This window comes from Polyodon spathula, chromosome 2, assembly GCF_017654505.1.
Source record: "Polyodon spathula isolate WHYD16114869_AA chromosome 2, ASM1765450v1, whole genome shotgun sequence".
Classification (NCBI taxonomy): domain Eukaryota; kingdom Metazoa; phylum Chordata; class Actinopteri; order Acipenseriformes; family Polyodontidae; genus Polyodon; species Polyodon spathula.
The window spans coordinates 101,734,457-101,759,702 of NC_054535.1; the positions used below are offsets into that span (position 1 = coordinate 101,734,457).

General features: G+C 40.7%; 1 protein-coding gene across 1 annotated transcript in view; it reads left to right on the forward strand.

Annotated features, from left to right (window-relative positions):
• Positions 1-4,479: 4,479 nt before the first annotated feature.
• Positions 4,480-25,246, forward strand: part of LOC121305806 (neuroendocrine convertase 1-like) — a 37,978-nt gene continuing 17,211 nt past the window's right edge. The window contains exons 1-6 of the mRNA XM_041237500.1: positions 4,480-4,790; positions 8,063-8,167; positions 11,951-12,073; positions 18,013-18,159; positions 21,278-21,354; positions 25,095-25,183. Coding sequence (XP_041093434.1) covers positions 4,608-4,790; positions 8,063-8,167; positions 11,951-12,073; positions 18,013-18,159; positions 21,278-21,354; positions 25,095-25,183 — 724 coding nt within the window. The 5' untranslated portion in view covers positions 4,480-4,607. The remainder of the gene's footprint in view (positions 4,791-8,062; positions 8,168-11,950; positions 12,074-18,012; positions 18,160-21,277; positions 21,355-25,094; positions 25,184-25,246) is intronic.

The following is a 25,246-nucleotide window of genomic DNA, read 5'->3' on the forward strand; positions in this document are numbered from 1 at the left end:
CCTCCTATTTTCTGTTCTGAATGCCCCTTTGTCTAAACTCCATTTGTGACCCCTGGTCCTTGTTTCTTTTTTCAGGCTGAAAAAGTCCCTTGGGTCGACACTGTCAATACCTTTTAGAATTTTTAATGCTTAAATTAGGTTGCCACGTAGTCTTCTTTGTTCAAGACTGAACAGATTCAATTCTTTTAGCCTGTCTGCATATGACATGCCTTTGAAGCCCGGAATAATTCTGGTCGCTCTTCTTTGCACTCTTTCTAGAGCAGCAATATCTTTTTTTATAGCGAGGTGACCAGAACTGCACACAATATTCAAGATGAGGTCTTACTAGCACATTGTACAGTTTTAACTTTACTTCCCTTGATTTAAATTCAACACTTTTCACAATGTATCCAAGCATCTTGTTAGCCTTTTTTATAGCTTCCCCACATTGTCTAGATGAAGACATTTCTGAGTCAACAAAAACTCCTAGGTTTTTTTCATAGATTCCTTCTCCAATTTCAGTATCTCCCATATGATATTTATAATGTACATTTTTATTTCCTGCATGCAGTACCTTACACTTTTCTCTATTAAATGTAATTTGCCATGTGTCTGACCAGTTCTGAATCTTGTCTAGACCATTTTGAATGACCCATTTTGGCAATTTAGTTTTACATTTAGATTTGTCTACTTTAGGGATGTAATTGTTTTGCGCCTCTAGTACTACATTTTTGAAGAACAACCATCCTTCTTCTGTGGGTGTTTTCTCTATTTTACTCCAATCTACTTCTGTTAGTCTCTGTTTCATACCTTCATAGTTTGCTTTTCTAAAATTGTAAACCTTAGCTTTAGTCATTACTTTTGGGGATTTAAAAAACACTTCAAATGAGACCATGTTTGCCAGTGGTTCTCTGACCTCTGTTTTAGTTATTCTATCTTCATTATTTGAAAAGACTAAATCAAGGCATGCCTCCCCGCTAGTCGGTGCCTTGACAAATTGTGTTAGGAAGCAGTTATTTCCACCATTTTTATTTCATCCACCCAAGTCCTTTAGGCAGGACGGCCACTCCTGGGAAGATTCCCTACTATCCCAAACTTTCTCCATTTGGACAATATGGCTCTGACTGTGGAGCTCCAGAATTTTAGAAATGGCTTTGTAACCCTTTCCAGACTGATAGGCATCAACAACTTTTTTTTCTGGAGGTCTTCAGGAATTTCATTTAATCGTGGCATGATGTACCTCTAGAACCTGTGTGCTGGCAACTTCACTCTGATGGTAAGGTCCAAAGTTAGTCAGATTTATATTGGGTAGGGCTGGCCCAAATCAGGCCTGATTGTTAACCAAAGTATTCAAACAGCTGACCCTAACTATCCCTTCAATTGAGTTAACTAGGGGGGGGGGGGGCAATAACTTTTTCACACCTGAAGATTGCATGTTTGATTACCTTGCACACCAAACTTTGGTGTCATTTTTCTCTCTGACTCCCTTTATATACTATTACAACCCACAAAAAGATCTGACCAAATTCAATGTGAAAAATGTTCAAAAACGTTGAAAATCAGACAGGAGGCAAATACTTTTCACAGTACTGTATATGCTAACTATGTGACCTCGTACATATGTGATAATAACTGTGGATACGCATCATTTATCATCAGGTATGCCCCAGTTATCATCGGATAAGTGTGGATATCATCACGTCTGGTGTGGATTGACATTGGGCGACATCGCTCGCTTGTGCCCAGTGTGGATTGGGTTTAACTCCTCTCGGACAGAAGTAATCTCAGTGTGCAAATCAAAGATAGCGACACCATAGCTTTGGTGAAGGTAGTAGCAGTAAGATCGTCCCGCCCGGGGCTGGACTCACCCGCAGCCCGCATCTTGTCGGCTGGAAAGTCGCAGTGCCGCGGCCCAACTCCGGAGCATCCTTTTTCGGTTGTGGTCGAGGCATCTTATTAACTTGTGAGTTAAATAAACACAGTACTGGCAGAGCCTAAACTCAGGCTAAAAAATAACATTTGATAAAGTCATGACTACTTTCTTAGTGTGACCTTTTGGAGCTTAAAGGAGATGCATCTCACATTGCTCTACTCAGCAGCGCCTCCCAATTTTTATTTATCTATGTTTTTTTTTTTTAATTTAGAGGACCTGCTTTCTCCATAATTTGGAATGACCAGTTGCTTTTAAGAGCCTGTAACCCTCACAGTGATTCATGAGAGGTGAAGACCAGTGCACTCGGGTGTCCTCTGGAGAAGCCACCAGACCTCAAGTCAGAGGCAATGCAGTTCCAGTTACAGCACAGCCAGCTCACAGGGGGAACAACAAAAACGTAGTTACTTTAATTCTCTTGCACTCCGGGGCCCATGGCTATTAAAATGCTCTAACTACAGTTTTGCAGTTTTTGACATACTTGTATTTTTTTCTCATCAATACATTCTAAGACAGGACAGTAATCTGAATTCTGACCCCAGATTTGTCTGTGACAAACACCTTTCAACTTCAGAAATATATTACAGTGATGTTTCTCTGATTAAGTCAGCTGTCAATGTGATGCCACGCTGCAGCTATTTTGTTTAATGTTTTGTGTTTATTCAAATTCAAGCCTGTTGTGTAAGTGGCAGTGCCAGCAGCTTTTAAAACAAAAAGTATGTGTTGAAATGGGGGTCCCTGTGTCAATCGTCCCGTAACATTTATATCATATGAGAAAGGGGTAAGAGGGGGAAGCTAGTTTATTTTATTCCAAGCCAGTGGGGTTAGACTGCATTCCTGTAGGTCAGTACTGCAGTGTCTACTGGTTTTTCTTCCAGCGTCTGCCCTCAATTACTTATTGATCTCATTATTTAGTAAGTTTGACATTTTTAGGGTTTTTTTGCACATAATTTTACAGTTGATGATGATTTAAAATGTGCCCTGCTTGATTCAAGAAGGTTAGATTTGCCTGGAATAATATTTTGAGGCCTAGATTAGGGGTTCAATGTATCCAGCTAATTAAATAATTAGAAAAGAAGTCATTGAGGAGGACTTGGGTGGAATGAGAACTAGCAGACACTGCACTGCACCTCCAGGACCAGAGTCTGACTGACTGACACCACTGCTCCAAATCAATCCCTGCAGCCACGGCACGGTACAGCAGTCCTTCCCAAACTTGTCCCGGAGTACCCTCCCTCCCCTTGCTGGTTTTTATTCCAAACTGAGCTGCTCTTAATTATTTAATTGAACCCTCAATTTAACTAATAATTTGCACAATCGGAGCTTTTTAATTATTTGAAACAGTTGGAGATTAAGTTAAGTATAACATTGTATAAGGAACTTAAATCTCCAACTTTAAGTAAAATTGAGAGCAGCTCAGTTGGACCAAAAACCAGCAGGCCAGGAGATACTCCAGGACAGGTTTGGGAACCACTGCTGTAGAAGAATTCACTCCGTTTTTGCAGTTTGCAATTCTGTGCAGTATTATTATATCCATCAAACCAATATACCCTGAAGGCACTTTCTTCACAAATCCACAGTGCCTGCATGCTAGCACATTACAGTCATTTAATTGCCTGCTTTCCTCATTAGAAACTAGAAGCAATGCTAACAGCCAGCGTTATCTTCAAGAAGACGCATGACATATGATGCATTCCCTGTAACAAGCACGACATTCAAGCTCGCGGGAGCTATTCAGGGCAGTGGTGCTGGAATCATTATTGTGGTCGGTTTAAGCGTTAGCTGCTTCAGATCACCAGAGGAGAAAATAAGGTGGTTAGTGTTGGGTAGGAGCTGGTTAGTTTTCAGACGTAAAAAATTATATTTTACAAATGTATCATGCACCAAATAAGTGTTCTTAAACGAGCTTTTTATTCAAACAAGCGAACATTGGTGGCAATAAACACTGCTCATAAATGCGCTGGTGAAAAAAAACAAACATTTAAATCCAAAATAGACTGCGTAGTTATTCATTCTGTATACAATTTCCACTGTAAACAGGGCTTCTGTAAAACCCAGCGGGAAAACCATCTGGCTCTGAAGAGTAAAGTAAGCGTTATATTAACCAACATACCTATCTAGGTGTAGATTTTGCGGTAGAACACCTTGCCGTAATATAGGCGTTCCAAAACCGTTTTTAAATGTCGCCTAGACAACATACAAAATATCAAGATTGAGTTTTATGCCAGGCACGCAATATTAATAAATGCATACATAAATATGATGTAAATTAAATGTGCGTGGCTAGACAGACAAACACACGTAGATAGATAGATAGATATAACAGGTCAATAATTTATGCATTGAAGGTTATTGAGATCTATGCTGTATCAGAGTATGTTTTGTCACAGAAGAAGCCTTCATAAAAACAAAGGGGTTATTTTTAGATTCTTCGCTCACTTGAGATTTCAGGATAGATCGTACTCCAGGTAGACTGGATGTTTGACGTCAGAGCCAGGCTTGGTAATTTTGACGTGTAAAAACAGAATCCCAGCACATTCCCCGCTTGCAGGATTATTCAGTAAGGCAACACAGAGGCGCTCGGTCCTGTTCTTGTTCAGTGTTTATACGGTATATTCCATTTGTAGTAAGAAACAAATGAAAACAATCTATTTATTTAGCGAAGCTTTTGTAAATATATAAATCTGTATTTTTTACAATGGATATGAGATGCTGCCTGTTTCTCCGCTTTGCTCTGCTTGCTATTTGTTCCATTTTATGTACTGTGGACATTTCTGCTGGTGAAAAACAATATCTCAATGAATGGGCAGTGGAGATCCCCGGAGGTCCTGATGCTGCCAGAGCTATAGCTGAAGAATTAGACTATGAATTAGTCAGACAGGTAATCTTTACACCATATTTGAATCTGATGTGATCGTCGAAATATTCAAGTAAAGGGATCTATTGAACACGAAGAAAGTAATATTCATATGTTTACACACATCGAATAACCAGAAGTAAATTCATATCTTACCACATCGGGTGTTTTAGGCACGATATTTTTGAATTCAAAGGTGCATGTTATTATTTGATATAATATTTTAAAAATACATCATCGTACTCTGTCTTGTGTAAAAATTGGTACTCTGTCCGGCATCCAATGAGTTTTTTTTTTTTTTTTGAACCAATTAACATTGTATAACCATTATATATATATATATTATATATATATATATATATATATATATATATATATATATATATATATATACATATATATATATATATATCTATATATATATCTGGAAAGAGTTCAACATGATAAAGTCTATTTCACCACCACAGGGTGTTATATCGCTTTTATTAAGAATCCCTCATCATTCTAAATAAGCTTTACTGTTTAAACTTAATTTATATCTTTGCCTGCAAGACTCTTAATTAAACTGTGCATTTTACACATCAGTATAGGCTTCATATGTCATGGTACACAAACTGAGTAGTATTGTATTTCCATGAATATACTTAGAATTTTCAAATTAACAGCTGTTGCATACAAATAAAGTTATAGCTCATTTCTAAGAAGAAAAAAAGGCCTATGCATACTTAATAATACGATCATCTGAATAGTTCTGCTCGATATGCTTCTGTAAAGCCTGTATAGATATATACAACGCAGTTTACATCGGTTTAAGATTTTGTAAAAAAAAAAAAAAAAAAAAAAAAAAAAAAGTAAAACTGCATTAAATCTATTAATATTCCCAAATGAATTTGTTAAAGGACAATCACGAACATGAAATAGATCATAGAGAATCTGTTACACGGCAATCATTAATATGGCATACAGTAGATCATAGAGAATCTGTTATACGGCAATCATTAATATGGCATACAGTAGATCATAGAGAATCTGTTATACGGCAATCATATATTATATCTATATATATATATATATATATATATATATATATATATATATATATATATATATATATATATATATATATATCCCGTTTAGTATTTTCTAACAATAACACAAAAAAGCTAGTTTCACTTTTAAACTGGAAATTAATGTGACTCGACCGTATTCTGAGTCAAATTACGCAAGATGTCATTATAACTACCCCTTTGTTTTAGTGGTAACATGGACAACCAGAATAGCATTAGACATACTCCATGTAGTTAACCAAAATACAAAAAAAATTATAAAAAAACAGGAATGAACAATCCAGGTGTAACCTAAAACTAGTCTGTAGTCTCATGAATCTGAATGAATGGATGTGGAAGTAATCTAGATAGCTGTTATATGTACGGCATAGTGTAATGCGAAACTATAGAAAACAGCCCTGGTTCTCCTGGTACAGTCTATGTAGTATGGGATCCCAGTGTAAGGTACTATACGCTTTTTAATAACATACTGTAATATACTGTTGTAAAAAATGTATATTAACGTTGTGTATGTGTGTGTGTGTGCGTGTGTGAGTGCGTGCGTGTGTTGGGGGTGGGGGTGGATTTGTTTTTAGCTATATCCCGGTTAACTGGACCACCGATCTCTGGTCACTTGGAAAAACATCTGAAAAGCTGCATTGCAGCCTGTGAGGAATGTTTGCACTGAAGTTAAATATTTTACATTTAATGGGCTTTCTCTGTCTAAAGGCCATGTAGCTCTTCTGTCTTCTAAAGCAATGTCGATTTTTAAACCAAAAGTCAGTTTATTTGTATACCCATAGTCGAACCTGATCACATAAAAACATAGAATAACATACATTTGATTCCAGTTGCTCAGAGAATTTGGTTTGTATCACCCAGGAAACAAAATGTCACATGACTGGGAAATGGCAGCCCTATAGGTCAGAGATCATATTCAAGCAGTTAAGTGGTTCATTATTCAGTACAATACCCATGCAAGAAATGGAAAGTCAAGAGCCTAACCTTTTTATTTAGGTAAGCAGAATTGAAATGGCCTCAATATTATAGTATCCATACAGTATCTATTATCTTTGATTGATTCATGATGCCATACCCAAACCAGTGATTCCTGGAGCTTTCCCTTGCAAATAGATATATACCAGAATTATAGAACAGTGAGAAATTATGTAAATAATTTGTGAACTACAAACAGGCGTATCTTGAAAGTGGAAGGTGGTGTACCGCATTGAGTTTTGTTTGAGGTGTATTTGCTGATGTATTTGAATGGCTGCCTGTGGCCAGTCAGTACTGATTTTTACCCTTTTACTTTGTTCCAGGAATCTCTTAGGAGTGAGGTAGCAGGCTGCTTCTCAAGTGTCTCTTAGGAGTGAGGTGCAGGTAGTGCTTAGGAGTGAGGTAGCAGAATACTTCTCAAGTGTCTCTTAGGAGTGAGGTAGCAGGCTGCTTCTCAAGTGTCTCTTAGGAGTGAGGTAGCAGGCTGCTTCTCAAGTGTCTCTTAGGAGTGAGGTAGCAGACTGCTTCTCAAGTGTCTCTTAGGAGTGAGGTAGCAGGCTGCTTCTCAAGTGTCTCTTAGGAGTGAGGTAGCAGAATACTTCTCAAGTGTCTGTTAGGAGTGAGGTAGCAGAATACTTCTCAAGTGTCTCTTAGGAGTGAGGTAGCAGAATACTTCTCAAGTGTCTCTTAGGAGTGAGGTAGCAGAATACTTCTCAAGTGTCTCTTAGGAGTGAGGTTAGGAGTGAGGTAGCAGAATACTTCTCAAGTGTCTCTTAGGAGTGAGGTAGCAGAATACTTCTCAAGTGTCTCTTAGGAGTGAGGTAGCAGAATACTTCTCAAGTGTCTCTTAGGAGTGAGGTAGCAGGCTGCTTCTCAAGTGTCTCTTAGGAGTGAGGTAGCAGGCTGCTTCAAGTGTCTCTTAGGAGTGAGGTAGCAGAATACTTCTCAAGTGTCTCTTAGGAGTGAGGTAGCAGAATACTTCTCAAGTGTCTCTTAGGAGTGAGGTAGCAGGCTGCTTCTCAAGTGTCTCTTAGGAGTGAGGTAGCAGGCTGCTTCAAGTGTCTCTTAGGAGTGAGGTAGCAGAATACTTCTCAAGTGTCTCTTAGGAGTGAGGTAGCAGAATACTTCTCAAGTGTCTCTTAGGAGTGAGGTAGCAGAATACTTCTCAAGTGTCTCTTAGGAGTGAGGTAGCAGGCTGCTTCAAGTGTCTCTTGTGATTTGTCATAAACACTTTGTAAATGCTTTTTCTTCCAGATCGGATCACTTGAAAATCACTATTTATTTAAACACCAAAGTCACCCAAGAAGATCTAAAAGAAATGCAGATCACTTCACCAAGAGGCTATCAGAGGACGAAAGGGTAAGTAACTGAATATGAGTATTTATTTTGTACTATTGTGTAGTCAGGCTTCATTGTGCTTACACACATAGAGTAGTCAGTAGCATACAGTATGGTTTTAAGTACCAGCGACACAAGAGTACATATTGAAAACAAATTGCCATGTTTTTCTTAGCAACTTTATACATTTTAGTAAAATATGTGGTTGAAAATATATTTGATATGATTTAAAGTAGCAGTCTATGCAAGTTGTTAAAGAGTATTACATCTGACCCTTTTTTTATAGATTGAGAAAAAGGTTCAGCAACTTCAGCTGCTTCTTAAGAAGTATATATGCTGCACCTGTGTGGTGCTGAATCTGCAGTTTACTCAGGGGTAGAGATGTAACGATACACTATCATCATTATCTGTATATGGTGATACTTATTGTAATGAACCCCGTATTATATTTTTTGCACCTTTAAGAGTATTATATCTGCCCATTCAAGAGGAGTGAAGGACCAGCATGCTTTTAGCCCCTCCCCTGGTGTAGGGTAGACAGTTAAGATCCACACTTAATCCTATGTTTTTTGCATTGCTTCAGTGTCGCTTCAGTGTCGCATTGCAGGCAATAGGGAGAGCATGTCTTCAGAGCAGCTATGGTAAACCAACACTTCATAGAAAACAATTGTGTAATTTTAGTTTCCCTCAGTTTTCTGTGACAGTTTTAGCACAATCAAAATGCTCTCAAATACTAATGGAGTACTGCAGATGTCATTGTTTCAATGAACTGCCATTAAGCCAACCCACCTGGATTGCATTTAATTAAAAACATGATTCATTCCTTTTTAGAGCGTTTCCAAGAATTAATACTAGTCTATATTGATACATGTATATAAATTAACTACAGTAGTATTACAAAATATTAATAATAATAATAATAATAATAATAATAATAATAATAATAATAATAATAATAATAATAATAATAATAAAATAAAATATATGTATGTGTATGGCCACTTGTGTATGTTCAAAGCTGATTCAGTGATTGCAGCACTAGCACTTCCCCTAACACGGCCCGTAGCCAATCCCAACCTCCCGATCAGCCCAGCACAGCCTCCCGGGCATGCCCCCTAGCCAATCTGGACCTCCCGATCAGCTCAGCACAGCCTCCCCGGGCACGCCCCCTAGCCAATCTGCACCTCCCGATCAGCTCAGCACAGCCTCCCCGGGCACGCCCCCTAGCCAATCTGCACCTCCCGATCAGCTCAGCACAGCCTCCCCGGGCACGCCCCCTAGCCAATCTGGACCTCCCGATCAGCTCAGCACAGCCTCCCCGGGCACGCCCCCTAGCCAATCTGGACCTCCCGATCAGCTCAGTACAGCCTCCCCGGGCACGCCCCCTAGCCAATCTGGACCTCCCGATCAGCTCAGTACAGCCTCCCCGGGCACGCCCCCTAGCCAATCTGCACCTCCCGATCAGCTCAGCACAGCATCTCCGGGCACGCCTCCTAGCCAATCTGCACCTCCCGATCAGCTCAGCACAGCCTCCCCGGGCACGCCTCCTAGCCAATCTGGACTTCCCGATCAGCTCACAGCCTCCCCGGGCACGCCCCCTAGCCAATCTGCACCTCCCGATCAGCTCAGCACAGCCTCCCCGGGCACGCCCCCTAGCCAATCTGCACCTCCCGATCAGCTCAGCACAGCCTCCCGGGCACGCCCCCTAGCCAATCTGCACCTCCCGATCAGCTCAGTACAGCCTCCCCGGGCACGCCTCCTAGCCAATCTGGACCTCCCGATCAGCTCAGTACAGCCTCCCCGGGCACGCCCCCTAGCCAATCTGGACCTCCCGATCAGCTCAGTACAGCATCCCCGGGCACGCCCCCTAGCCAATCTGCACCTCCCGATCAGCTCAGCACAGCCTCCCCGGGCACGCCTCCTAGCCAATCTGGACCTCCCGATCAGCTCAGTACAGCATCCCCGGGCACGCCCCCTAGCCAATCTGGACCTCCCGATCAGCTCAGCACAGCCTCCCCGGGCACGCCCCCTAGCCAATCTGGACCTCCCGATCAGCTCAGCACAGCCTCCCCGGGCACGCCCCCTAGCCAATCTGCACCTCCCGATCAGCTCAGCACAGCCTCCCGGGCACGCCCCCTAGCCAATCTGGACCTCCCGATCAGCTCAGTACAGCATCCCCGGGCACGCCCCCTAGCCAATCTGCACCTCCCGATCAGCTCAGCACAGCCTCCCGGGCACGCCCCCTAGCCAATCTGCACCTCCCGATCAGCTCAGTACAGACGCCCCCTAGCCAATCTGCACCTCCCGATCAGCTCAGCACAGCCTCCCCGGGCACGCCCCCTAGCCAATCTGCACCTCCCGATCAGCTCAGTACCAGACCAGCCTACCTGCTCAATTAGTTGCCTAGCAACACGGCTCCTATTACACGTCACATCTGCACACATAAGTGCAAGAACCAGCAATACAGTCCTCCCTGTCACAATGATCTTTTCAGCTGTTCAGCAGAGTGCACTTTCGTTTATTTGAATCCAATAGATACTGCATTGTAGCCTTCTCGTTGGCCTTTTGTAAAAGCATCTGTAATCTGCATTTTTATTCACTCTCCAACTTGCTGATAATTGTTTTCAAAGACTGATGTGAAATTGTGACATTTCAGTCTAAAAAAAAGAATTAATTGTAATGAAACATGAAGTGACCTTTTCCTGTGTAAAGCACCGGTCGTTCAGTAACAATGCCTTTGCTGAGAGGGCAGCTTAGAAGAATAGGAATAATGTTTGCTACTTCATGCTGCTCTTCATTTGATCGCAACCAAGCCAGAACAATATATTGCACTCTTGATATATATGCTTGACGTGTCATTAGTTAAAATCATTTTGAAATGAAATGCACATGGTTGTGTTCCACGTTCAGAAGGCAGTAAGCCTTATAACATTTTCATAATGAAAGCAAAATGTCAAGTGTGGTGGAATTGAATTGAATAACATTTGTAAACATTCCAGTGGATATCAGGGAAAAAAATAAAACTAAAAGTAGATATCGCTCTCAAAATGAATTTGAAGTTGGTGTAACTCAAATTCGAGAAGTATAACCCAGACTAGCCTACTGATATATACCTACTTGTTTTAAGAAATTACCATGCATTTTGAATTCTGAGCTGCAGGACAGCTTGTGTTCAGTTATAGTTCGATTTTATTTATCCCCTAAACCATGCAAGAAGCTCAGCATCATACCAGCGTATTTACACACACACAGCGGATAGCATCTGTCACCTGAAGCTGACCTCTTGAACAATTAATATCACATGCCATAATGAACATGCTACACACAGACAACTGGAAAACAGAGAGGTTGTATCAGTGGTACTCTCTGTTGCATCTACCTACTTTTCTACCAATCTTTATTCCACTAAACAATACATCCATCTAAAATATTCACACAAACACAGGCAAACCAGTTAGAATGGCCTGCTACTGTACCAAACACCAAAGCATGGAGCTGCTTGAAACATTGTTTGTGTGGAAACAGATGTGATGCATATGTCTGTTGCTTGCCTATAATACATTGACTTAGTCTCGAGCTGTGCTTTCAGGTGTTGGTTTTCTGCTGGTAACATTCAGGACTCTGTCGTGACAAACACCTTGGTTCCTGAGATCCTTGTTCTTTCCCATGATTGTTGCTGAATAGTTGCACGCAACTCTAGTTTTAGTAAGTCACAAGTCACAAGCTCAGCAGTTTGGTTGGTACAGCACAGCACAGCACTTGTATTAAACTGATCTATTGATGCTGCATGTTGGTGTTACTCAGGTGTCCTGGGCAGAGCAGCAGTATGAGAAGCAGAGAAGGAAACGGACTCCCCTTCGAGACTGTATAGACTGCGCAGTGGAGAAGCTGTTTGATGACCCAATGTGGAACCAGCAGTGGTATCTGGTGAGTGCCTTGTGTGCATGGAGAACCGTGGTTTTATGCCACAGCACAGGAAATGTACAGGCAGCAGGTTTGTATTTAAACCCAGTTTGTGCTGGAAAAAACGGGAAGCTAATTTACGTCTGACTCCTATGGAGCGGAAAAGCCAATTACACAGCATACGGTCATTACAAAAGCTAAAAGCACATTAACATGATAGCAAACAGTGCTTCTTTATGAAATCATAATGGCATTACACAATATAGCAGTAAGTGGCCATGTAAAAGTAATTTTAAACATTATGATTTTTGTAACCTGATATAAAATACAATTCTGGTAATGTATATTATTATCATTTTTCTACTATAATTTTAATCACTTCATAAGAATCTCCGACCTCCAGATCTGGTACCTTTCCCCTTTCCCATTCTAATTAGTTTGTCTCTTTGTCTTCATACTGGACCAGTGTGATTTCATTTCTGTCTTGGTTCCTGGTACACTGTTCATGTTGGCCCCTCTCTGACTGGCAGTGAAGTCCAGCATTTAATCTTGTACCCCTTTCTCTACATCTAGCAATGTATTAGCAATCCTGGCATGTAAGCCTGCTCAGTACCTTATGTGCTGCTAAGTTTTATTCCCTGAAACATTTGTGTGCCCATCATGCATCATCATCCACTTTGCCATCGGCTAATATATCTTATTAACACCTATCGGTAACGCTTTATAATAAGTGTCAATAGTCCAAAGGTAATAAATATGAACAAATATAGGATTTTCTAGTGCGCTCACCACACCACCCGCTGTAACCAATGTAATGGTCCAGGAGCACTGAAACTCAACTGTGCTCAACAGCTTGGTCAGTTCTTAAAAAGAAGGCAGTCGAGGCTCTGCAGGAAGTGGATAGCACTCTTCCCCCTGGGTCAGAACTAGGGATCCGTGGCCATCTACATTTATCCCGTGGCATCTTTCTTGTCAGTTCTGTTCCAAATAATTCATTTAAAAAATATCACGTTGCATTTCCTTTTCCTTAAGCAAGACAGCCAAGCTGAGGCTTCACAATAACTTGAAGAGCCGATAGGAAAATAACCGATGGTTCGTTTCATTGGTTTAGGCTTCTGACGCATTCTAGTAAACTGACTTCATTGCTTGCTCTTGTTTTGGGGCGGTAATGTGCTCATCCATAAAGAATACATTTTAAAGTGCAGGAGAACATTTCCATCAGGTCAGAAGTACCTGCAGGGGAAATAGTTTGCAGATCAGTGTGGATTTGCCATACATTGCTCAACATTTACATCTTCCTGACTAACACTCACTTTTTGGGGGTATTTGGGGGTATTTATTGTTTGTTTATAGTTGTTGACGAAAGCAATGCTTCCCCATTTGAATAAACTGTGTACGGTGAAACCCATAATACCTTAATGCACTGTAGTGTGTGGTTATGTCTTAGTGCACGTGGCGGTGAACAGTGCAACACCTGAAATCATCTGAAGCACTTTACTCAGCCAGCATGGTCAGCAAGATGCCTCAATTTATCACCTTGCTAGCCAACATCATCACCTGGGATAACTGCATAAAGAGGAATACTTACCACAGCAATGGTTGGTGTAATGCACTAAATACTAACCAATGAAGCAGTTGGCACCACAGCAAGTCTAGCCAGCTTCGTTTTGAAAGATTGTAGGCCTAATGACAACCCAAACAAGTCAGGTTCACTCATTCCCAGTCTGGATGGAAGCAATGCCTGCTAGCAGGGTCAAGTCAATGAAGACAGCAAACACAGGGTAGAGAGGTCATGCTTTTCTGTCTGGTTCAGCATCTGAAAAAAAAAGAATTAGGTTGGGACTTAGTTAAAGTCTTTAAAATCTTAAAAGGAGTAGACCAAGTTAACCCTAGCCAATACCAGGACCAGAGGACGCAGCTGAATTTTAAGTGGAGACTGGCTTAGAAAGGGTAGGAGACTGCTTTACATAGAGAATATTGAGAGCATGAAAAGGGTTACTTTGCCATGTTGGTTATACAGAATCATTTGGTTCCTTTAAGACCCGACAAGGTTTTGAGATCAACCTAAGAACGTAAGAGCACTAATGAGCCAAATGGCCTTCTCTAGCTCGTACATATTCTTCAGGACATAATGATATGCTTTCTGCCATAATGCTGGGTTGAGTTTTAATGTGTCTGTCAATGACAGACTATAACAGCCTTTATTACTGTACATTAGTTTCAGCATTGCTCCCCAATAATACAATTCCTCATTACTTGTCTGGGTTATTTTTAATAATAAGCTTTTGATGTTTTTTGTATCCATTTTCTTTCACAATTAAAATGATTCACATGCTTGTTTAGCAGAGGCCTCCAATTAGTATAAATTCATAAATACTCTACCTTTACCCAATAGGTTGAAAACTCATCCACCAGCACCTTTTGTCCTGTGGCAGCAGGCTTAAGATAAACATCCTAATGCATTGTGCCGATAAGTCCCTGCACTTCATCATCCTCTCCATTGGAGACAGGAAGAAAACACAGCTGCATTACATAGCCATTACACTGCAGCCACTGCCTGCCCATACATTGATCCCTTTCCCCCTTCTCAGTAAGTGAGACAGATTGTATTGTGTAAGAGATACCTCACCCAGAGCTGATGTGGTAATAAACCTGGTAGCCCAGGCAAGGGTGACACAGCAACGAGGAGCGATCTTCTTATTACACACTTCTCCAACAAAACCCACCTGCTTTTATTACACACCTCTCTAACAAAACCCACCTGCTTTTAACAGCTAAACAGTTGAAGACTGAAAACTTGAAGCATGAAATGTTGTCAAAACGTTTGGTTCTTTGCTTTTTTATTCGGTTGCCAGTCTTCAGCAAGTGCACTATGTGTCTAGTAGCATAATTTGGAAGACATGTCATACACGTTTTTTTGGGCAAAAAGAATTGCATTTACATTTACATGCAATCCAAAATAATCAAGATATGACATCATTCATCGGACTTGAAACTGAAAGGGAAAGTAATTGCATATGTTTTTTGGCGGAGCAAAATGTAATATTTTCTGTGTGTATAATTCTCAAGCAAACATTGTTTGAATGCCAGTGGAGGTGATAAGCGGTAAATAACAAAACTGATACAGTGAGAAATTACAATTCACTTCAACAGCAGCCCTGTAACTCTTAAGAACAAGTATGGAGGGGTTTGTAAGTGATGCACATTCAACTGTGAATATTGCATGAGCTGTTAAATGTTTAATAATACAGCGCAGGGCTACTAAACACACACATAAACTTAGAGAAAAGACAATATTACAGAAATTCTTTATGAACTGTTGCCAGGATGGCACAGTTGAATGTATCTGGATACTGGCAAGTTGTTATTTCTTCTTCTTTTCACTACCCCACCTTCCTTTCCCGCTTTAGTCAGGTTGTATAATTTATTCATGCTTTATTTATAGAAAAGCCTCTTCCATATTAAAAATAAAAGATACTATATCTGCAGCAGGATTTGTAACGAGGTGATGCTGACTGAGGGTGCTGAAGTAGTTTGAGCGAGTGGATTTTAATCAAGTGTACTCCAGTTTTTCAAGGGTTGTCATGGAGAAATCTAGAGAGAAGTGGCATTGCATTGCTCATCCAAAAGGTGAACCCTACCGTGTTTCACATAGAGAGAGATGTGTCATCCCTGGGAGGGGTGGGTATAGACCAGAGGGTTGGAAAGCATTATATTTATTTCTGCTGACAGATTTGGCCCCATGTGAAATTAGCAACCGATAAGTTGTACTCATTAGCAGCTTTTACTGCATGCTCCTTCCTGGGTCTGAGCTGAGACCCTCCTGCATTGTTCTAAAAATCACCTGCTCTCTAATTGCTCAGAAAGCAGTGGTGCACAACTCCTACCCTGAAGATCCATTCCAGTCTGCATTTTCATTCCAGCAAGTACTTAATTAGTTAGATGACCCTTAGAAGGTCTAATAAACTAATGTAGGATCTGCTTGGAATAAAGACCTCTAGGTCTTTAGGAAAGCAAATCCTGAAGGTCCATGCTTGTTAGCCTTCTGCCACACTTGGTAAATTAAACAAGCATGGCACTGTTATCGACTTATGTTCTCTGTGCGCCTCTCTATATATTTGCTGTGCATATTAAGATGCCAGTAGTATACTTGCTGTCTATGGCTAACCAGGAGACATATCTTTCTATTGCCACATATCTGACACCTTTCAAGTTGTATGGCAGGTTAAGGTTGCATGGGAAACACAAGGAGCAGTGTAATAGTACTGGGCTGTGATGAGTCATAGGCTGCAGTGATTCTCTGCAGATATATTTCTATTGTTTTTCTTCTCAGTTGTGATTCACCCGGGTCGTCTGAAAATTCCTCCCACTGCTTTCAGTTATCAAGGAGCTCATTTAATTGCCTCGGGCTCAAAAATATCCAGAAGCATCACAGGTTAAAAAGCCCCAGCTGGATAAAGGGTGTTGAGGCTCTAGCATTGAATAGCCTTTTCATATTCTGTGCTGCTGATGCTGCATGATTTTTTTTTTAACCAGGTCTCATTCAAATCCAACTGGATTGTTCCAAATTTCACCATGCTGTTAAACAAAGGCAGAGCTTAATATAAATTGTCTAAATGCAGCTTTTAAGTATATATTTAAAGATAATTTCTTTTCTGTACAGTATTCCATTACATGAATATGATAAATGTTCGTAGAGTGCTCTGGACCCTTGCTTGGAAGCTTGTGCATTATTAGGCTTCATTATGGTACTCTATGAACATTCCTGCTCTATCATTTCTATGCTGATGATGCCCAAATCTTCCTCTCCTTTCCCCCCTCTGACTTTCACATATCCTCCTGTATCTCTGCCTGCTTTCAGCCATATATGGAGGATTTACCTGGAGTAAATCCCTCAGTAACCTGGAGGAAAAAAGGTGGGAGAAGGAAGGGGTGGTGACTATAGAGAGAGAGAGAGAGAGAGATAAGGAACTTAGGTTGGTGGGAGAGGGGGATCCAGTAGGTGGTCCTCAGTGGAGTCTCAGTGGGAGTCTCCGAAGGAGAGGATGACAGTCTGTAGAGATGGGACCGTGCGAGGACAGTGAGGAAGAGTCTCGCAACAAACCCCTGCAACCCCCCCCCCCCCCCACCCCCCCCCCCCCCCCCCCCCCCCCCCCCCCCCCCCCCCCCCCCCCCACACCCCCCCCCCCCCCCCCCCCCCCCCAACCCCCCCCCCCCCCCCCCCCCCCCCCCCCCCCCCCCCCACCTCCCCCCACCCCCCCCCCCCCCCCCCCCCTCCACTCCTCTGCTTCCAGATCCCGCTCCTTCTCCACCCTGGACTTTGATGGTATAAGCATATATTTTTACTATAAGTTTAACTGCTCTTCGTCGAACTCGTTCTTAATGTAATTATTTACTGTAGTCTTTAATTTGCTCATATTTGAATTTGATCTTATTTTCTACTGACTTCACTGTACATTTATAGCTGCTCTTATCTATAATGTGATATTTTGTAATGTTATACTTTATACTGTGATATTTTGTAACAACTGTAAGTCACCCTAGATAAGGGCATGACGTAAATCTCTTATTATTATATTATTATTATATAATATTCTTATAATATATATATATATATAATAATATTAGTATATATATAATTAATGATATATATATATATATATTATATATATATATATGATACATATAGCCGGCGATTTGATAAACGAGCCGTTATATGATTTTAATTACGGTGCTAAACTAGCCGTTTGCTCAAATTACTAAAATTCAGGCTTCGACCAATTTACTACAAATGGTATACAGTAAAACCTTCATTATCTGAACCTTGATTTTACAGTTATCTGAACAGCCCCTGGTAAAGAACTGTGTGCAGTTCATTGGTCACATCTAATCCTTTATCATAGAAAGCATGTTATCGAGCTAATATGTATTAAGTATCTTCCTCTTTTCTTGATTTATTCAAGCAAGACACAAGGACCTCACCCTCACTGCCCAAACTGGACCTCCATGTTATCCCAGTGTGGAAGAAGGGAATCACAGGCAAAGGCGTTGTCATAACAGTGCTGGACGATGGGCTGGAATGGAACCACACCGACATCTTCAGGAACTACGTAAGAGTTTGTGCTGGGTATTACCTTCAGAAGCCCTGCTATCGGTGACGCTAATAAGGGCCCTGTTTTATCTGAACAGCGGCAGGTCTTAATGCATCCATCCGTAATATAATAAACCTTCTCTTTTGCAGACCTTATTCCACTCTTTTTAGATTCAAGGGTCAATAAAACAAGCATGATTGTCATCACTTGCCACAGCTGTGAAAAACACAGTCAGTGCTATTACTAACATGAGAAAGTAAAGCACCATGACCTACAGCCACAATATTGACATATCAAAATGTAATTTTGTCATATAGACAGAGAGACGGACAGGGCACATGACTATATCCTCAGATTCTGATACCAATAAGTTGTGCTGAAGAATGTCCTTGTCAGGGTTCATAATAACTGGATAAGTGGTTCTCTAGATGCCTTTAAACATGCACATCATGCATACTGTAATGGATTAGCATCTCAACCCATTGAACTGAATGGAAATGCAAGAACTGGAAACAGCAATCCATGTGGTTCAAAGACAAACATCTTATCATTCAACTAAAGGGCAAGCACCCGGTCAAGAGGTATTCACGGGTCTTATGCTGATGTCAGTATTATTAACTCCTCAGCCACTAGGAAGAGATCCATAACAATATTGCTTACAGATAGAGCTGAACAGACAGAGAGCAAGAATTCTTGAAGGTCCTGTACGGGACAACGGTACAGGCACACGGGGTGATTATAAAAGGGAGAGCACCGATCAGAAACCACAGTCCATGCCGTTGTTCAGCCATGAACATATTGGTTTATGCAGCAATCTACTGCGATGCAGAAATGTAAATATGGCAAGTGCATACAGATGGAGAAACATCACACGTTTCCCATGTATTAGATAAATGCTAAATAAAAAACTCTCCTACATACTGCATGCACATTATTTACACAAGTTGTCACGGTCTGTTTCTTTATGCAGTTCTGTTGAGCACACAGCTGCCACAATATCCCATGTTAGCATTGTTGGTTCAATATAGGTTATACAGTAATATATTCTATATACACATCATTGGGAGCTTGCTGAGCTCTGAAGTTGACTCTGAAGTAGGGAAACCTGGTGTCTTTAGAAATGATCAGAAAACCAAAATGCCCAGATTAATGACGTATCAGACAGAGCTCACTTCCCATAGTTAATTACTGCTTGTGATCTGCTGTGCCTTCACCAGAACACACAGCATCCAGCATTACAACTGGAAGCAAAAACACCACATGGAAATATGCAAATAAAAGGAAGAGTTCCTGCGATTAGGAAATAAATTACCCCTCAATACCATTAGTAATGTCATCACTGGACCAGTCTTTTTTATTGCAGGATATGCATATGTTTTCATTAGAGCGCTGTTGTTATTATTTTAAAATGAATATAGAGTGTGATAATATCCACAGTGATCTTATCAGGAGCTTATCCCCATTGACTCCTGTTATACTCTGGCATTTGGGACATTACAGCATGGCGATAATAAGCAGAAAGTGACATGAACAGAAGAGATATAAAGCATGCTTGACTTTACTTATTTATTTAGGAGGTCAAGTAGCTTCAGTATGGCTACTATCAATGGAACAAACAGCTGGCATACAAATACAAAATAAATTAAGTGACGCTAAAACAGAACCATTCCACTATGTAAGTGAATAATTAATTTTCATTTAGCATAGCTCATGCAATGCAATACTTTGCCTCCCTCTGTAGGATATTATGCTTACAAGCCAGCCTCAAACGCCAACCTTTTTCATATGCAATACATACAGTATGGCCAGATCTACAATTTTTTTATTTTTGTAAGGTATGGTGTCAATATCTTTTCTCCATATAGTACAGGGTAAAGTACATGTAATTAAGAACTGATACTGGTGCTGCGTTATATGAAAAATATTTGGAATGCAGTGTGTTACAGGTGAAATTGTGATTGCATCTCTGAATATATTTACTGTCTTACACATGCAGACTGTTAATACAACACAGATACAACATTTCTTTTCAGATCTCGCTCAGTATTCAATAGACCGACTGATGTAATGCACTTTCAAATCTAGGAACCCAAGAGAGATGTATCATTGCCAGAAGATTAGTGTCATTATTGTTTATATCACACTGACATTGCCTTGCTTTGTTTCTATATGTCTAACTGTGTTCTCATGACTAAAATAAAAGGCAAAATACATTTCCTCTTGCGGTTGATATAACTCTTTCTCAGTTGACGCTGTTGTGTTTGCATTCCATCCAAAGAGATGTATTGATTGTTATAAAGACTTATCAGTGCCACTTTATTTGAATCGGACCCTGTGTAGAATTCATGTACTGTAACCACATGAAATTCTGCTTTTCAGGTGCATTTCTGACACTTTATCTAATTACAGTAATCTGTCGTGTATCCACCTGTCACATATCCACCCTCACCATTTATCCGCCATGATCACACTCTTCAGCAACGTTAGTTTATTATTGAACAGAGATGATTAGTTAGGATCTTACTAACGTTTTCGTACACTGTGTTGTATGTGCTCTGTGCGTTACCATTGCTGGTAGTTTCACATGAGCGGTTCAGTGTGTTGACTTGATATGTAAATAAATCCTGTTCGCCTGTGAGGCGTATCAACTTGAACCTCCGTCTCGATCTCCTGCCTGTCACTCAGCAGCGAATGCACGCACCCACATGGCAGCCGGCTACCCTGTCACAGGCATTAACCCCTGTGTCTTTCTAAACAAGAGATTTAGGGGCGCTCCCTAATAAAAATAGGATCTCCAAACAATGACTGTGTAATTGTTATAGCCATGTATAATGGTATTCTAAGCAGGATTCATTTATCTGACTTTGTACATATCCGCCCTTACTCTAGTCCCACTGCAATCAGACAAGCAATGGATTACTGCATTGAAATCTATGAAATACTATAGTGAAAAATATTATGACCAGACATTTGTCAAATGTTCTGAAGATTTATATGAATATTACATCGGGTTTCACAGTGACGTATGCAGTTTTCATGAAGGTGTTATTAATGGTATAGAGTCCAAGTCAAGTAAACTGTTACATAATTACAGGTATCTCTTGCTTCTTTACATTATTGCCTCCCATTTTCATAGGATCCAGAAGCAAGCTTCGATTTCAATGACAACGATCCAGATCCCTTTCCACGATACGACCCAACCAATGAAAACAAGTAAGTCAGACTTCTCCTCAGCGCTTCAGTAACAAACTGAGATGTGAAATGTAGGTCTTCAAGCTACCTTTTATGTCTCCTGGTAAGAGAATACATAATCAGAAAACATACTGACCCACATGTGCTGACTCAGGCATTGGGATTATGGGAATACAGAGTCATCATCTATTAGCTCACCCTACAGTTAAACCATGACCCAAAATGGCTCTAATGTATTTTTGGGGTTTTCTTTAGTGCATGTGAAACAGGGCAGAGGTTGTTTGCACAATCGAGCATCTTAACCATAATCTTAACCTCATCTCATCTCACCACTAGGGGACAGGACAGAATCCGTAAGGCAGTGAATCACACCGCATTTCCCGTTACACTTGCAATGCAATGCCAAATGTTTGGCCGATAATTGGTTTAAAAGCAAGACTTGCATATAATCTCATTCTCTAGGAATCCAGTACTCATCTGCTGATAGTTCTATTTATTTTGCATGGTTTTGTTTTCTTTGCTGCTGCTTTCTGTCTTTACAACACCAGATACCTTTAATGCGACTCCCCCAGTGGAGAACCTGTTGCATGACGAATGCAGCCTCTTCACGCAGCATTGCTCACTGTAATACCAGTCAGTATAATCAATTGTTGTCCTGGTATCTGTGCCATATCTGAAAGCATATAATCAGTGTGCTGAGTGTAGTAATTATACTATATATTCTTCCACACATACTGTTAGCAAAGTGTTTTCAGCTAGCAGCAACCTTATAATAATGACCAATCTACAACGGGAGACTTCAGCTGTGATTTCAAACACTGTCTTCAGCAATCACAGCAGCCTGTCACACACTTGGCCCAGGGCAAATATCATGGAGTCTGCTAATCTACTCTGGCTAGGTGTAATGCAGAAGTAAATGGTCATAAATACAGCACAGGCTTTATCTTTATGTACAAGTGTATGGAATGTATTTTCTTTAAATTCACTTTCCACTCATTTTATATTAACTTTGAAACATTTTCTGCAATTTGATACAAAGAGCCAACAGCCTTGACAAAATGAAACCCTTCCGGGTCATCTTGGGGCCTTGTTTTCAGAATCAGGTTGCTTGGCTGTGCTCCTACTGTCTTCTTCCAGTGTCTATTTCAACTACACTGCATAATCAAGTATAATTTCCTCTCAACACCACTATACCCCCCCCCCCCCCCCCCCAATCAGAAAAACATACAATCCACTCTCTCTCTCGCTCTCTCTCTCCTCTGTAATAGGAAGTCTGGGATATAATACATCAGAGATGACATTATTCAGTTACTGCTCTGTGTGGGAGGCTATACTAGAGATCCAGGAGGAGGAATTACTGGGTTATTCCATCGTAAATATGGTGCAATAAATGCTATAGTAGTTTTTAGATTGTGAGGAGGTTGTGGGTTGTTTCAGGAGGTTGTGTCTGTTTCAGTTGATAATTGTTGATTATTCAGTTTGAAGGCATTGCCCAGATGTACAATAGAACCCTGTGACGGGGTGCCCATCCCTTGTGGATATTCATTTAATATATGTATGTATTTTCATTTGTATTATTTGTATGCTACTACTGTTATTATTGTGTTTGTGTATGGACAGATGAAAGCCGTCCAACGTTATTGTTTATTATTTGAGACCGGTGAAAAGCCGCTCTTATGAAATGTAGTTGGCGTGGATGGGGTTAAATCACCATGGCAAGAAGCTGGAGCCTCTTAATAAGGTCATAGCTTAATGGGTAATTAAGGCTCCAGCTACAGAATAAAAGACCCACTCCAGGGTCATTGAGGGAGGAGAGTGTGGAGGAGTTGAGAGAGAGAGAGTGCCAGTGCTACCAGCAAGTGAAACAAGGTACTCATTTTATAGAAAAGATTATTTGTTAGTGTTTATTTTGTTTTGGCCACTGTGCCCATTTCTTGTGTGTGTTTTGTTTTATTATTTAATAAAGATACGTCTGCGGCTGTTTTAGCCCCATATCATCTGTGTGTTGTACTGCTTCCTGGACGCTGATGTCACCTACCATGCCACTCGAGCCATCCTTTGTGACAAACCCTTAATGGAACTTGACCATTCTGTGGGCCAAATAGGCAAGATGATTCTTCTTCCATTTTCATCATAATCCACAAGAAGTTACAAATCATAAATAGGAAGTACGTAAAAATATTGCGCAACAATCTCTTCTCTGGGGCATTCAGCGATTAAGTGACTGAACACAACAGCTTTGCCAGGGGGTTTACATTTCTGATTTGAGGTTTGAGTAGAAACCCTTGAACCCATCCAGGGCCTAGCTACTGCTTTAGCTGCAGGGTTTCATTAAAGAAAGCAATACAGAATGGAATGCAGGCTCTGCCACTGTGATAAGTCCATGCTAAATGTGTCTGACAGCCCCAGTCTTTAGGGCACGAGTATCCCAATAGGATTCCTTTGAGCAGTCAGTGTGTCCATGTGCCCATTAAAACATCTTAATGAAATCCTCTGAAGGCTTTTGTCAGCACTCTGAAAAGGCATGTGGAACGCTCTGAAATGTCAGGCTTGGTTTAGTTGTTGTGCACTGCACTATTCTAATTAGATCTTATTCAAAAATAGCACAACTATCTGAACTATCTAACGTCATTGGCTGATTCATCCTATTGTTGTAATGCGACATCCATGCACCTCTTTTCATGATTTCAGCAGAACAAATATCCTGTTCTCATGTCATCGTGCTCTGCCAGTCTCCAAAATCACATCTGTGAGCCCCATCCCTTTGAAGTATCAAGAAGTGCTTTTGTGACTGAGTAGGGCTACACTTCACTTGTAGATCTCCCATAAATAAAAATATCAAAGGGAACAGATGTGCTAAAGAAATGACATCCGTGGAAATCAGTGAAGTCTCCACAGAACAGGTTCCATTAACCCCACAATTAATCAGTGGACCACACTGATCAGCATTTTGATCCATCAACTCGTCATTTGAACAGAATTTGAAACCAACTCTTGTCTGTTATTCAGTGACAGTTGTCCAGTAGATTTCACAATGATGGTAATAGTATAGGTTTTGTAAATGCTTGGGGTTTCAGCCTTATGAATTGAATAGAGAGGCTAGGGCTGGTTGTGAGAGACCATTAATCACATGACAAAGACGACCTTTCAACCCTGCAGAATTAAGAGGTCACAGCATCCTGGAATCAGGAATTCCTCAAAAGGAACAGGCAACTGTATTCTACAAGCTCAGATAATGTCAGGTGCATTCTGATTCAATACTGGAGGAGCAACAAAACTCCATTGTAATTCTAATAAAATGTAATATTTGAAGGTATAATCTCTTATTTAATATTCTGCTTTGCAAGTCCTCTGTCATTCTTTGTTGTTGTTTCTTCTTAGTTCATTATTTACCAGACTTGCTAACAATTGTCACCCTAGTGAAAGCTGCATTTCTGAAGTGGGTTTGAAAAATGACCACAATGAGGTGTGTAGCTGTAATTTAGGTTGCAAAAAAGCATACAAATCTATGTATAGCAGTAGCTCTCAACTGTAGCCCCTCAAGGTCTGTTCCAATCAAGTAATACATTATTTAATTAAACCTTAGCCAGTTTAATTAGCTGATGTAGGACCTGGTTAAAAACAATATCTGGAAAGGAATTCAGGGTCAGAACTGGGAAACAGTGATATAAGTCGTTCTAAGGTAAATTGTCATGGATAGCAATTGCCCTGATATGAATGTTGAACAAGTCCTGACAGGGTTTTGTTCTGGTTGGTTTCAGGCACGGCACCCGGTGTGCAGGAGAGATCGCCATGCAGGCGGATAACAAGAAGTGTGGAGTAGGGGTGGCTTACAACTCAAGAGTAGGAGGTAAAGTGATCCTTTTTCAAATTCACCTTTGTTCCCATTTCATTGCCATGGTGGGTGAATATG